Consider the following 13,301-nt stretch of genomic DNA (forward strand, 5'->3'; position numbering starts at 1 on the left):
GTGGTGCTGACAACACCAAGTCAAGGGTTAAGATCCCCTTACCGGTCATCTTTTTAAAAAAAAAAAAAAGTGGTGCAAATGCAATAAATAAATAAATAAAATGCTGGGAAGTCTCTTTGAGATCCTCAGTAGCTGAATCAAGATTCAAAAGGATCTTAACAAATCTAGAGAGAACAAAACTAATAAAGCAGGGACCAATGTAAAGTTTGATATGTAAGCTCTACTTGAGTTCATTTGGGATATTTAATTCATTGCAAACTCAGAATGAGTCAGCAGTTCAGAAGGGCTTCCGAAAAGTTAAAATGGTGATTCATTCATAGACTCCAAAAGGGATGAGTTGATAGTCCCCCCACTTTTCTGAACCACTGAGCGCTCATGGTATTCCACTGATTTCTGGCCACTACATTTTAAGAAGGAACTAGGGGACTGGGACTATTTCACCTAGAAGAATAGACTCAGGTGAATGTGGTTGCTGTGTCCAATTTTCTTACAGGCTGTCACATAGAAAAGTAAGAAAACTTGTTCTCTATATTCCCTGAGGGCAGAACTAAGACCCACTCCCCACAGTGGGCCCCCTTCTCACCTGATCTCATTCCTCTGCCTCAAACCATATCCTGGGAACCTAGGGAGGATTTAAAAAAGAGTAGGAGTCGCGTAATTCAGACATACTTTATGTAGGGAGTATAACAAAGCCATAGTTGGGAGGACCTAGTCTAATAGCCGTGGTCAGCTCAGCCTTAACTATTGATATTTAAATAACTGGAAAGAAGACATTCCCCGTGGGAAGAGCAGAGTCAACGAGGATGACCGGTGTGGAAGCTTGAGGGGAGAGCAGCCTAATTTGTGACAGGTGTGGGCACCTACCTGATTGAAAAGATAAGACTTTATTCTGTGGGCAAGAAGAACTACAGGAGATAGGGCCGGCCCGGCTCACTCGGGAGAGTGCGGTGCTAATAGCACCAGGGCCACGGGTTCGGATCCCATATAGGGATGGCCGGTTAGCTCACGTGGGAGAGCGTGGTGCTGACAACACCAAGTCAAGGGTTAAGGTCCCTTTACCGGTCATCTTTAAAAAAAAAAAAATACAGGAAATAAAGTTGGTATTACAGGAATCTAGCTGACTTATGTAAGAAGTTTCTGGATGCCAATAAGACTGGCCTGAGTCAAGAGTGACAGTGGGGATTCAGTCATTTAACAAACCTTTATTCAGTACCTACTACCTACCAGGCTCTGTTGTAGGCACTGGGGATACAGCCATGAACAATATAAAATCCCTACTTTTCTGGAGCTCTTATGAGGATTAATAGGCAATAAACACATAAAAAAGATAACTTCTGATAGTGAAAAATGCTAAGAGGAAAATGAAACAGGGTAATGGGATAAAGAGCAACTTGCGGGAGAGGCTGGGGTTTTCAGAGAGGGGCCTACTGAGGGGTGAGGTTTGAGCTGATGCCTGAATGATAAGATTTCACGCAGAAGGAACAGCAGGTGCAAAAGGCCCCAAGATGTTAATGAACTTGTCATGTTTAAGGACAGAGGGAAGTATGGCTGGAGCATATCGAGCAAGGAATGACAAAGGTTGCTCTTTGAGCACTCACTGCGGATGGTGGGAGGGTATAGTTTGAAAATGTATTCTGGGAGTGACTCTGAACCGCTTCCTTAATGGGGTGTGGTCCCCATCCCTTCCGACACTGATGTAAGAAAAGATGAGGGGATAGGAAATCACCTGATATCATTTCATGTGTAGTGTCATGTGACACTGGCCCCAAACATTGGCCCCAAAGTCAGACTCTGGCTTAGGTAGAATTCTAGCTCCTCCACTTCCTAGTTGTGTGACCTTGAGCAGATGACTTAAACTCTAAATTTCAAATGTCCTGATCTGTCAAATAAGAATAATTCATGCCTCAGAGTTGTTGAGCCACCCAGCAGTGAGCCACAGCCTGGGTTTTAGGCCGAGCGAATGCTTATAGTGCCCCCTTGTGTTCATCCAGATGCTTCCAGTACGCGCAGTGTTTCATCAGACTGCAGTACACGTTGGCCCACTGTGTAGTGTCCTACAGTTTTCTGTTTAGTTCTGAGCCCCATGTTTTGAGTGGTATTGACCTGAAGCCTGGCTGAAAGAACAGGAAAGACCCAGCCTTGTGGAGCACACCTCTGTGCAGAGGGAGCAGATGTGGACGCTGAGGTTCCAGTGACAGGATCATGATGGAGTGGGAGTGGGGATGGATAGGGATAGCAGGAAGGCTGGTTCTCATTGCAAGTGGAGGAATTTTTTTTATGGTTAGATTTGCTCAAGAATGAAATGTGCTGGCGTGGTGGACACCGGATGATGGGAGAAAGCTTTAAGTTAATAATGTCTTGACACTGAAAATCTGTGACTCTGACTCCAAGTCTTTAGGCCTTAGAAACAAAGAAAATGGTAGTTCTGCTATTGACAGAAATGGAAGCCATCAGGAAAAAAGGAGAAAGGTGATGAAGGAGCTGTTTTAAAATAGCAAATTTAAAGTGAAAGCAGAGCCCTAAGGCAGAGTGATCTAGAGATCAAGAGGAAGGTCAGGGCTAGAGCTGTAGGTTTGGGAGCCATCTGCATGAAAGTCTGAACTTCAGCTGTTGAGGGAGAAAGTGTAAAGTGATATCTGAGAATTGAGCCTCAAGATACACCCACCTTTGGAGTCAAGAAAATGAAGAGGGACTGAACAGCAAAGAGGTACAAGGCAGTCCAGTGTCATGAAAACAATAGGGAAATTCTACAGAAGAAGCGGGTGGTGGTGACACATTCCACGGACTTGGATTACTCCTGCCTCTTTCCATTCCTACAACCCAGGGCTCTCCCATACTTCCCCTTCCCCTGGTGGGCAGCATCTCCTCTCTCTGCTTCTGCGTTTCCTTTCATTGGGTTTTAATGTCTGTCCATCTGATTCCTTCTCCATCCCTTTCACTACAGGGGGTGGTGCTGAGAGCCGACCAGTCCTTCGCTACAGCAAGGAGCAGAGGCCAACCACACTGCCCATCCAGCCCTTCGTGTTCCAGCACCACTTCCCCAAGCAGCTGGCCAAGGCCCGGGCCCTCCACAGCCTTTCCCAGCTCTACAGCCTGTCAGGCGGCAGCCGTACACAGCAGCCTGCCCCACTGGCTGCCCCCGTTGCTCAAGTCCTGGCCCCAGCTCCCTCGGGGGAGCCACAGGCATCCACCCCCCGAGCCACTGGCAAAGGCACCAGGAAAGCTGGACCTGAGCCAGAGACCTCACGGCCATCACCCCTGGGCAGCTACTCCCCCATCCGGAGTGCTGGCTCCTTTGGGCCCAGCACTGATTCTTCTGCCTCCACTTCGTGCACCCCTCCCCCAGAGCAGGCCACAGCCACAGAGAGTCTACCCCCATGGAGCCACTCCTGTCCTCCTGCTGTCCGGCCTGCCACCTCTCAGCAGCCACAGAAGGAGGATCAGAAGACACCAACTTTGGCTGAGTACCGGCTCCATGGAACAGGAAGCTTGCCTCCTCTGGGCTCCTGGAGATCTGGCTTCAGCCGACCAGAGAGCCTGGCCCGGGGAGGTGGTGAGAGCAGCATGACCTCCAGGCCCAGTAACGGTATGAACTTTGCCACCACCACCCTTCCCCACCCCACCCAAATGGTTGAATGGTTTCTTATACCCTAGTCTGGGGTCAGAGGTTAAAGTGTTTGCATCTCCTTCCCCAGCCCCTGTGGATAATACCACATACTCCCAACCTAGTGTTTTACGTGAACCCATCGGGTGGATATGAAATGCTGTCTTCTGTTAACTCTTGCTTGTTTCTTCTGCTGATCTGCTCTGTTTCCAGCCAACCATCTATCCCCTCAAGCCCTCAAGTGGCGGGAATACAGGAGGAAGAACCCACTAGGGCCATCTGGTTTGTCAGGGAGCCTAGACCGAAGGCCACAGGAAACTCGGCTGGCCCGAAGGAACCCCATCTTTGAGTTCCCCGGCTCCCTCAGTGCTGCTGGCCATCTGAACTGCCGGCTGAATGGTGGGTGGGCAAGGTCCCCAGTATGCCCAGGGTGGGCAGGTTCTGCCATGGCTGGGAAGGACTAGAGAAGGGTCAGTCCCAAAGGAACATGTCTCAGAGGGTATGAGGCGCTGAACTGAACTGGAACTCTTGGAAGGAGAGGTGCTCTGGATTGATTTGTCTCTTCTTCTCCAGGTCAAGTAGTGAAGCCATTACCACTGACCTTCCCTGACTTCCAAGATCCCTTTTCCTTGACTGAGAAGCCTCCAGCTGAGTTTTGTCTGTCCCCAGATGGCAATTCAGAGGCTATTTCCATTGACCTGCTTCAGAAGAAAGGTATGTATAACCCGCAGCTCAGGCCGGGGAGTCTGCTGTCGCTACCTATTCATGCCTGTGTGCCTGTTGCCCTCTTGTCTGGCCCTTCACAACATTTCCCTGCCTTCAAACTCCCAGTGCTGAGAAGGAGTTGGAGAGCACAGGCATTGGGGCAAGAGGAAGAAGTCTTTACTGTGGGTGTGAGTTGTGTGCGCACAGGGCTCGTTTATCAGAGGCTTCAGTCCCTTCCCTCAGTGAGCCGAGTGTAGCGAGGGAGACCGCCGTGCAATAAATGCCTCAGTGCTCCAGTAGGGGTAGCTGAAGGTACGGTTGGGCCTAGCAGCGTGCGTAAACGTGCTGGGGACATCCAGTAGGATGAGGATTGACAAGAACCACTCTATTTAGCAAATAAGCAACCAGTGAACAGGAGAGAGCAGTTTCAGCGAGGTGGTGGGGAAGGGATCGAGCTTAGTGGCAGGCTGAAGGAAAGCAGCCTGTGAAAAGGGAGAAAGGCGAAGCCAAGTTCCGCACAAAGCTGAGGGAGAGGAGAGCCTCGGGTGAGGAGAGGAACAGCCACCTCCCTTCAGGATGAGAAGGGAGTGAGGCAGGACGGAGGGGCATAGATACAACCCAGTCACGTGTTTTGGAGGGGAAGAGAAGTTGAAGGGATTCATGGCCATGTTCTCTGTGTGGAGCAGAACCAAGGGCCGGAGATAAACCTGAGGGTGTGGCAGAGGGCGCTGACGAGGCACACGAGGCACGCAGCAGAGAATCACCCGTACCTGGCACTGGTGTGCGGGACCAGGATTTCCTCCAACAGCAGCCAGTGGCCTGGTTTCTCAGAGTGGAGAAGACTGATAATTGGATTGATCTGGGATTGGAATAAGAGGGCTAGGAAGTGAGGACGTTGAGGGTCTTGACAGTGATGTCATTGAGGTGGTTCCAGGATGGGAGGTAAAGACAGGAAGGGTTTGAGAGCAGGGCAGAAAGAGAAAAGGGCCAGGCCTGCATATCTTGACCAGACCCGTGCACAGGTGCAGAGACAGAGGAAGTGTGGGAGCCCTTCCCTATTCCCACTGAAGGTTCAGCCCCAGCCGAGTTGGCTAGGGACTTGCTCTGGGACCTGTCACATCAAATTCTCCCGTGCAGGGCTGGTAAAAGCTGTTAACACTGCTGTGGACCTCATCGTGGCCCATTTTGGCACAAGCCGGGATCCTGGGGTGAAGGTAGGCGAGAAAACGTGGAAAGCTGCGCTCTGCCCTACAGACCCTCACCTACTTTGCGCTGCCACCTTCCCTTGCTCTCTTGCATTTAGAACCAGAGTTGGGTACTTCAGGATGGGGATGGCAAGAGGGGAGCCGTGAAGGCCTACTAAGAGAGGACCAACATCAGGCTCCAAATTATTTCCTGTACTTCCCTACTACATCTGCAGGCAAAGCTGGGAAACAGTTCTGTGAGCCCTAATGTGGGCCACCTGGTTCTGAAGTACTTGTGCCCTGCGGTCCGGGCAGTGCTAGAAGACGGGCTCAAGGCCTTTGTACTAGACGTCATCATCGGGCAACGTAGAAACATGCCGTGGAGTGTGGTCGAGGCTTCCACACAGCTAGGTAAGCGATGGGTGGCAAGATGGGGGCTGCGGGCTGAACTCAGTGTTCCAGGAATTGGTCACGTGACCTCAAACCCTGACTTCCTCCCAGGCCCATCCACCAAGGTCCTGCATGGCCTCTACAACAAAGTCAGCCAGTTCCCAGAACTCACCAGTCACACGATGCGCTTCAACGCCTTTATCCTTGGCCTGCTCAAGTGAGTGTGTGGAGCAGCAAGATGTCCTAAACAGCCGGCCCCCACACAGGCCCTGCCTCCTCTGAGGAACCGACTCCCTCGAGACAGAAGGGTGGATGTGCAGGGTCTGAGGCCAGGGCCCAGGCACACTTTCTCCACACCTAACCACAGCCTCTCAGCACATCACCAACTTCCTGCTGCACCCATGACCCTCTGACACTGATCACCAACATGGTGTTCCGCTTTTACAAACGCATAATCTGGCTTATTTGGAAATGAATTGGGTTTCTCAGTTTCTCTGGATCTTGCAAACCCTAATCCTCTCAATTCCAGCACTGCTTCCAAATCCTGCATGATCCTAAGTCCACCTTGGGACCCATGTCATAGTATTCTTTCTCAAGGATGGGCCCAGGTCATCTTCTTTGGCCCTGAGCTGCCTGTACTGTCGCTCACTAGCTGCCCTGACTCCTTGGTTCTTATGCAAGCTGACTCCATTCTAGGAGGAAGTGATTGGCTTGTAAATCACTTGTTCACTCCCTTCCCCACATCCCCACCGACTTTCCAGAATTATATTACATGAAATGAACCAGGCATCATCCCTGCCATGGAAGGGAGATGTTCACCTATACCTCCTCCTGTATCTGACCTCCTGTATCTGTCTCTTTGCACCTTGTTATCTGGCTATATCCACACGAGACTCAACTCTCCACCTGTCTCCCTACAGCATCCGGTCCCTGGAGTTCTGGTTTAATCACCTCTATAACCATGAAGGTAATGCTCAGAATCCTGCTCTGTCGTGCAAACTCAATATAGGCTCGGAAGAGAGAGGAATAACTGTCTTTTCAGATGCTAGAGATGGGGAAAGGGGGCACACCAGCCTTCATCTTCAGAGCTTTGGCTTTCACCCAAGTCATTCCCCAGCTTCTGCTTGGGTTAGAGCCTTTGACTCAGCAGGATACTCAGGCAGTCTGGAAGTCAGGGTGGCCAGGAACCCCAGCACCTCTCTCCTCTCAACTCTCAGGGCCACCACTTAGGGTTGTGGAGTTTATGCACTGCACAGCTGCAGGAGGCATCGTGTACATTGAAGTTGCAGCAGTATGCAGTGGCTTTGCCCATGTTGTCTTTCAGAGTCACACTTAGGACAGGCTTTGCTCCTCCGTGTGGATCAGTTCCTCTCTCTTTTCTAGATATCATCCAGACCCACTACCAGCCCTGGGGCTTCCTGAGTGCAGCCCATACCGTGTGCCCTGGCCTCTTTGAGGAGCTGCTGTTGCTGCTACAGCCCCTGGCCCTCCTGCCCTTCAGCCTCGACCTGCTGTTCCAGCACCGGCTGCTGCAGAGTGGGCAGCAGCAGCGGCAGCACAAGGAACTGCTGCGGGTGTCCCAGGACCTGCTGCTGTCTGCCCACTCCACACTGCAGTTGGCCCGTGCCCGGGGCCAGGAGGGCCCTGGAGACATGGACAGGGCAGCCCATGGGGAGCGGGTAAAGGGTGTGGGTGCCCCAGAAGGTGGAGAAGAGGAAGAGGAGGAGACAGAAGAGGTGGCAGAGGCAGCTGGTGGCTCAGGGAGTGGCAGGTGGGCCCGAGGCAAGCAGGCTGGCTGGTGGTACCAGCTCATGCAGAGCTCCCAGGTCTACATTGATGGCTCCACGGAGGGTTCTAGGTTCCCTCGTGGTAGCAGCAACAGCAGCAGTGGCAGCGTCAGTGAGAAAAAGAAAGGGGCAGGAAGCGGGGGGCCTCCCCAGGCTCCACCCCCCCGAGAGGGAGTAGTGGAGGGGGCTGAGGCCTGCCCCGCCCCTGAGGAGGCCTTTGGCCGGGAGAGGGGCTGGCCCTTCTGGATGGGGAGCCCCCCTGACTCTGTGCTGGCTGAGCTGAGACGCAGTCGGGAGAAAGAAGGGCCCACTGCCCTGCAAATGGAAAATGAGGAAGGGGCCTCGGAGCCTTCACCTGGGGGCATCAAGTGGGGACATCTTTTTGGTTCCCGAAAAGTTCAGCGGGAGGCCCGGTCCACAAACAGGTGAGAGCCTGCCCATGGTATGGACAGAGGGAGTGGGGGAGCCTGACCTAAGCCAGGGCATGGGCAGAGCCAGAGCCCAGGTGCTCTCCCCTAGACTCCCCTCAGACTGGCTGAGCCTGGACAAGTCCATGTTCCAACTAGTGGCACAGACGATGGGTGCCCGCCGGGAGCCAGAGCCCAAGGAGAGCCTGCAGGAGCCACAGTCTCCAGCCCTGCCCTCCAAGCCTCCATGGTGAGCCCAGGGAAACAGGAGGAGTGCAGGGGCTGGGTTTGGCCTTTCATGGGGCTTCTCTGACCTCCATTTGTTGTTTCTCCAGTGAGGTGCAGGCACTGTGCCACCATCTGGCCACAGGCCCTGGACAGCTGAGCTTCCACAAGGGAGATATCCTACGGGTGCTGGGGCCAGCCGGAGGAGACTGGCTGCGCTGCAGCCGTGGCCCTGACACTGGCCTGGTGCCTCTGGCCTATGTGACGTTGACCCCAACTCCAAGTCCATCCCCCGGAAGCAGCCAAAACTGAGGCCCTGTGCATGCTGGTGGCCTCAGGGACCCTCATAACCCCCAGACTCTGCACCTGAGAGCCCGTCCCAAGCCCTCTGGCTTGACTACAGCGAGTAGACTGAGAGCTGGGTCCACGTATCCCTGTGCTGGCACCTGCTCCCTGTGCTCAGTATTAATTACTCCCATAACTGTCCCAGTGACCTCATCTAAACCTCCACCCAGGAAAGGAGGGAAGGGATGCAGCACTGGGCTGCCAGGATTTCCCTGGCCTATCTGGGCCAACACTTCCATGGGTGTAGATGAGCAAGTTCCTTTGGAAGGAGGTAGCCCAGAAGGCCATTTGCAGGGTTCCCTATGTCAGGTGGTGATGAGGCTGGGTGACAGTATTGGGGCCAAATCCCTAAGCCCCCAAGCTGTAAATAGGCTGTGGCCAGTGCTTGGCCATCAGATGAGGAAGGAGGAGCCCAGGCTTCTGTTTATGTATGTATTTATTTATTTATTTATTACACCTATTAATAAAAAAGGTGCTCAGCCTCCAAGCCATTTTCTCTCTGTTCCTATCCCCGCCCCCCACCTTTTTTCCCTCCAAAAGGATGGCTGGGGTAAGATGAAAAGGGAAGGGAGAAATTGAAGTTCAGGCACCTCAGCCAGGAGCTGCTTCTGGAAGGTGCTGAGACCCAGAGCATCATTGGTAAGATGCCCAAATGTGTGGTTGAACTGCAACTTATACCCTGTGTGGCCAACAGAGTCTGTCACTGTAGCCAGGGGCATGGAAAAGCCATTTAATTCTCAGCCAGTTGCCTAGACCCTCCAAGCTGCCCTCCAAAATCTGGTCCTAACTCCCCACTGTGAGCTACCTCAGTTTCCTTTTCTGCTTAATGACAAAGCTGAACCTTATGATCTGAGATCCCCCTACATCTATTAGTTCCAACCCCTCAATTCACCCCCACGCATCCCACACACTCACAAACACTTCAGTCCCCAAGGCCTCACTCTGGGGCTGTTCTCACCTGGCACTAGCCCCCATAGTTGGGTAAAAGACCCTGGTGCTGAGGGTAGGTCCTGGGAAGTGGGGGGAGATGTTTGAAATCCTTCTGAGCTCTGCCCTGTGAGTACTTCTGCCCAAATTCCTGCAGTGCCTGGTTGGTGAGCACAGGAAAGCTGGAGCCAAAGAGGAAGCGGGCACGGGGCACATAGCCAGTGAAGCCTGGGGGGATGGGGATATTGAGTCAAGACATCCTGGGGGCCCCCCTGTGCCTTTGGTCATCACCCACCTCCTCTCACCTGACATGAAGAACTTCCGAGGGTCTCTGTCATCCATGGAATAGGGAGAAGCCTTGTGCAAGGTGATACAAGAAAAATAGGCTATCAGATTCAGCCCCTGTGCTCTCACACAAGCTCCCAGGGGGGCAGAGCTGGAAGTCAGGCCCATATCCCCTGTGCCCACAGCCACAGCACTGATGGCCACCCCAGCCCTGGGCACATAAAAGTAAAGCTCCCCGCCCTCACCCCCACCCCGCACACTCCCCACCAGCCTTCTTGGTCTCACTTGCTCCGCCTGCTGCTCCATCTCTGGCATGGTCACCTCCAGCTCCAGCTCCGTCTTTGGCTCTTGGTCTTTCTCCATGTCTTTTTCTCCCTTGGCCTCCTTTGGCAGCTCTTGACTACCTTGACCCCCATGCCACTGAGTAAAATCATTCAGAGCCTCAGCCCAGACCTGGCTGCAGTTCTTAGCAAAGATGAATTGTGCCTGGGGTACAAAACCTGGGTGGGCAGGGGGCAAGGAAGATTTCCGTTAGTGTTTGGGACACATGTTCTGGGATAGGGGAACCTGTTCATACCTGTGTACAAACCTGTGTACCCAGGGATCATGCTGGAGCTGAGCCTTTCCTGCCCACGCCTGAGAAGTAGGCTCCCCCTGGGAACCTCAGGAGATCTTGGAGGCCGAATGGGAGGCAGAAGCGTGCGATGGGCAGGGGGCCAGGCTAGGCCAGGAGGGCCTCGAAGTAGTTGACGGGTCACCTGCCCATAGGTCTGGCCCATGCTGAACCGGAGCAGTGGGCAATGTCCAGTGTACCTGCAGCACAGGACTTACTTCCTCACCTCCAGCCCATGCCCCACCATCCCGAGAGACAGAAGCAGAGACCTCTGAAGCCCTGATCTTTCTGGACTCAACTGTGTATACATTGGGAGCAGGCGTTTGCAAGTTCTCTGCCTGGGCTTTCCATCTATCCCCTCTGCTGTTACCCTGTTCCCATGGAGAAGACAACAAACACAGAGCTTCACAGCAGACCCAGCTATCACTGCTCCGTGCTTTTTCCTTTCCATCCCACGCCATAGGTGCCTCAGCCCTGGGCCTCCCAAACCAGTATGTCCGTTTGGTCCAAAGGTCGGTGGCACAATTCCTATATCCCTCTACCCCTATTCCCAGAGGCAGGCAGGGGAGTGCTCTCGGCAGAAGTCTTACCCTGGGATATAGTGACGGTTCTGAGGGTTGCGCCCTGGTATGAAGGTGCTGGCTGCCACAGCCATGGGAACCCAGGCAATTCCTTTTGTTTCCCTTCGAGCCGAGGCTCTGGGCTGTGTGTACCGTGTCCGGGGCTGTGTGGCCAGAGGAAGGAGGCGGGGCTGAGGGAGGGGAGAGGGGAGGGCGCACTAGTGTGATGACCGGAGGGCCAAGGCAGCAGAACTGGAAAGCAGAGGTTGCGAGTCTGTCTGGCCCAGAGCAAATCCTCGGGTAGGGAAGAGGCTGAGGAGCACAGCCTCCCCACTCCAGGACCGAAGGGAGCCCTACAGTGGCAGGTGGGGGAGTAAAAACCATTAGGGCCCTTCGGCTCAATCTCAAAAGACTGCCTGCTTAAGCCCTCCCTGTCCGGGCACCTGCCCGAGGAGATGTGGCTGCTGTGCTCCTTGTGAGCCTGCGCCGAGGAGGATGGAGTTCCTGGGCAAAGAGGGACTCCAAGGCAAGCCCGCGCCCAGAGGGGAGGTGATAGAGGACAGGTGACAGGGAAAAAAGGAACATAGAGACCTAGAAGCAGTGACATTAAGTTTATATTCGATAATGTAATTTAGCAAGAATTATTTACTGAATACCTACTACAGTCTGAGTCACCCATTCAACAAATATGCCAGTGGCTGAATGTGCACTGTGTGGGAGTCAGAAAAGCTAAGTTCGGAACCCCACCATCCTCATTTATAACATGCACTTACTACTACTATTCACCCTGCTCCTGTTGTGAGGCTCAAATTAACGCATGCAAATGTGTTTTGTAACTACGAAGACTATGAAGCCAGAATGGTGGTGCAGGGGGAGAGCAGGGCATGAGGTCGGGCAATCATAGGCTCATCATAGCCTGTGGCCTTCAGCAGACCTTAACCTCTCCGAGCAGGCGCCTTAGCTTCTGAACCTGAACTCCGAAACGACAACGCTAAGGTTAAAATCGCCTAGCCTGCCGAGGTGCTGTCAGGATAAAGTAAGCTAGTGCACGTGAAAGAACTTAGGCCAGCACGTGGCGCACAGCTACTAAACTTAATTTCCTCCCTCATTGTCTAATGTTGTCTCTAGGCTTCTAATGCACAGGGGAGACCAACGAACGATCATAAATTCAGTGAATTCGGGAAGTCTTACTGTGGGAGTTCAGGGTAAGGAGATATGAGAATAAAGTTGGGGTGAAGGACCACGGGGGCAAGTTAGAATTTGTCAAGAAAACAATTCAGGTTCTAAGAGAAGGAATAGTACAGACCAGAAAGACAAGATCTCAGGGGGCAGGACTGGAACTCAGCTCTGGGCTGGGTCAGGGCCAGGCCGGCCCAGCTTTCCTAGGCAGGGCTGTGCTCCTCTCCCCACCCCCAGACCAAGATGGCGCCTGTGCTGACCACACAGGGCACTGACCTCTCAAGGGAGTTGCACAAGAGCACTGGGCCCCAAGGAGCATGTTTCTCACCGTTCTGCCAAGGACAGCCTTGGTATGTCCTTTAGAGTTACAGATGAAGGGGACTTGGCTCACAGTTAAGGAAATATGCTGGAGTGAGGGTGGGAGCCAAGAGGAGAGCCCAGAATAGCAGCAGTGTGTCAAGGCCAACAACCCGGACTTTGGATTCTGTGACAGACACTGTTGGTGGCACAACTTATACCTGTTCCCTACCCCCATCTCCCCTCTTCCTCATTTTGTTCTTCGGAGCATCCAGGAACTCCAGGGAGGCTTGCAGAGCCAGCCCCCAAAAAGAGTCTGGATTAGTCTAGGCCCACCACTGTGGTCCCAGTGCCCTTGCCAATGGCTGGTTAGGCATGGGCTTCTGGCATTCTGGGCAATATGAGGGGAAGTCTGCTGGGGTGGAGGAGGGTCCTGGGAAAAATTTCTTTGCCCTTAAAAAGAGATACACAACAAATTAGAGTGAGAGAGAGGGATTCACAAGAAGAAATGATGTCTATTCCTGGCCCTAGATGTTCTGGGGATGTAATGATGGGTCTTTGATGGACATCTTGAAGCCATATGGAAGACTGATCTGGGGACAAAGCCTGAATACATCAAGGATGGATGGCCTGGGTCCCTGATAGTAATGTTGAGCCACTGAACTAGCCAACCTTTCTATGTGAAATAATAAATTTCATTATTGTTAAGGCCACTTTAAGGTGTTTTTTTGTTTGTTTGTTTGTTTGTTTGTTTTTACTTAGAGCCAAAGGCATAAAAACAAAAACAAAACTG

General features: G+C 52.8%; 2 protein-coding genes across 2 annotated transcripts in view; one reads left to right on the forward strand and one right to left on the reverse strand.

Moving 5' to 3' along the window:
• The window catches only part of RUSC2 (RUN and SH3 domain containing 2), a 14,906-nt gene extending 5,772 nt beyond the window's left edge, over nt 1-9,134 (forward strand). Inside the window, exons 3-12 of the mRNA XM_008577771.1 lie at nt 2,945-3,586; nt 3,818-4,003; nt 4,178-4,318; nt 5,447-5,523; nt 5,730-5,904; nt 5,995-6,100; nt 6,804-6,850; nt 7,267-8,095; nt 8,190-8,327; nt 8,413-9,134. Coding sequence (XP_008575993.1) covers nt 2,945-3,586; nt 3,818-4,003; nt 4,178-4,318; nt 5,447-5,523; nt 5,730-5,904; nt 5,995-6,100; nt 6,804-6,850; nt 7,267-8,095; nt 8,190-8,327; nt 8,413-8,614 — 2,543 coding nt within the window. The 3' untranslated portion in view covers nt 8,615-9,134. The remainder of the gene's footprint in view (nt 1-2,944; nt 3,587-3,817; nt 4,004-4,177; nt 4,319-5,446; nt 5,524-5,729; nt 5,905-5,994; nt 6,101-6,803; nt 6,851-7,266; nt 8,096-8,189; nt 8,328-8,412) is intronic.
• FAM166B (family with sequence similarity 166, member B) lies at nt 9,066-11,167 on the reverse strand. Its single transcript, XM_008577801.1, is given in 8 exon segments — nt 9,066-9,153; nt 9,155-9,216; nt 9,219-9,383; nt 9,617-9,802; nt 9,880-9,931; nt 10,154-10,359; nt 10,449-10,672; nt 11,063-11,167. Coding segments are annotated over 8 exon segments (990 nt in total). The 5' UTR covers nt 11,128-11,167; the 3' UTR covers nt 9,066-9,123.
• Nucleotides 11,168-13,301: the final 2,134 nt, after the last annotated feature.

This window comes from Galeopterus variegatus, unplaced genomic scaffold, assembly GCF_000696425.1.
Source record: "Galeopterus variegatus unplaced genomic scaffold, G_variegatus-3.0.2 Scaffold1578, whole genome shotgun sequence".
Classification (NCBI taxonomy): Eukaryota; Metazoa; Chordata; class Mammalia; order Dermoptera; family Cynocephalidae; genus Galeopterus; species Galeopterus variegatus.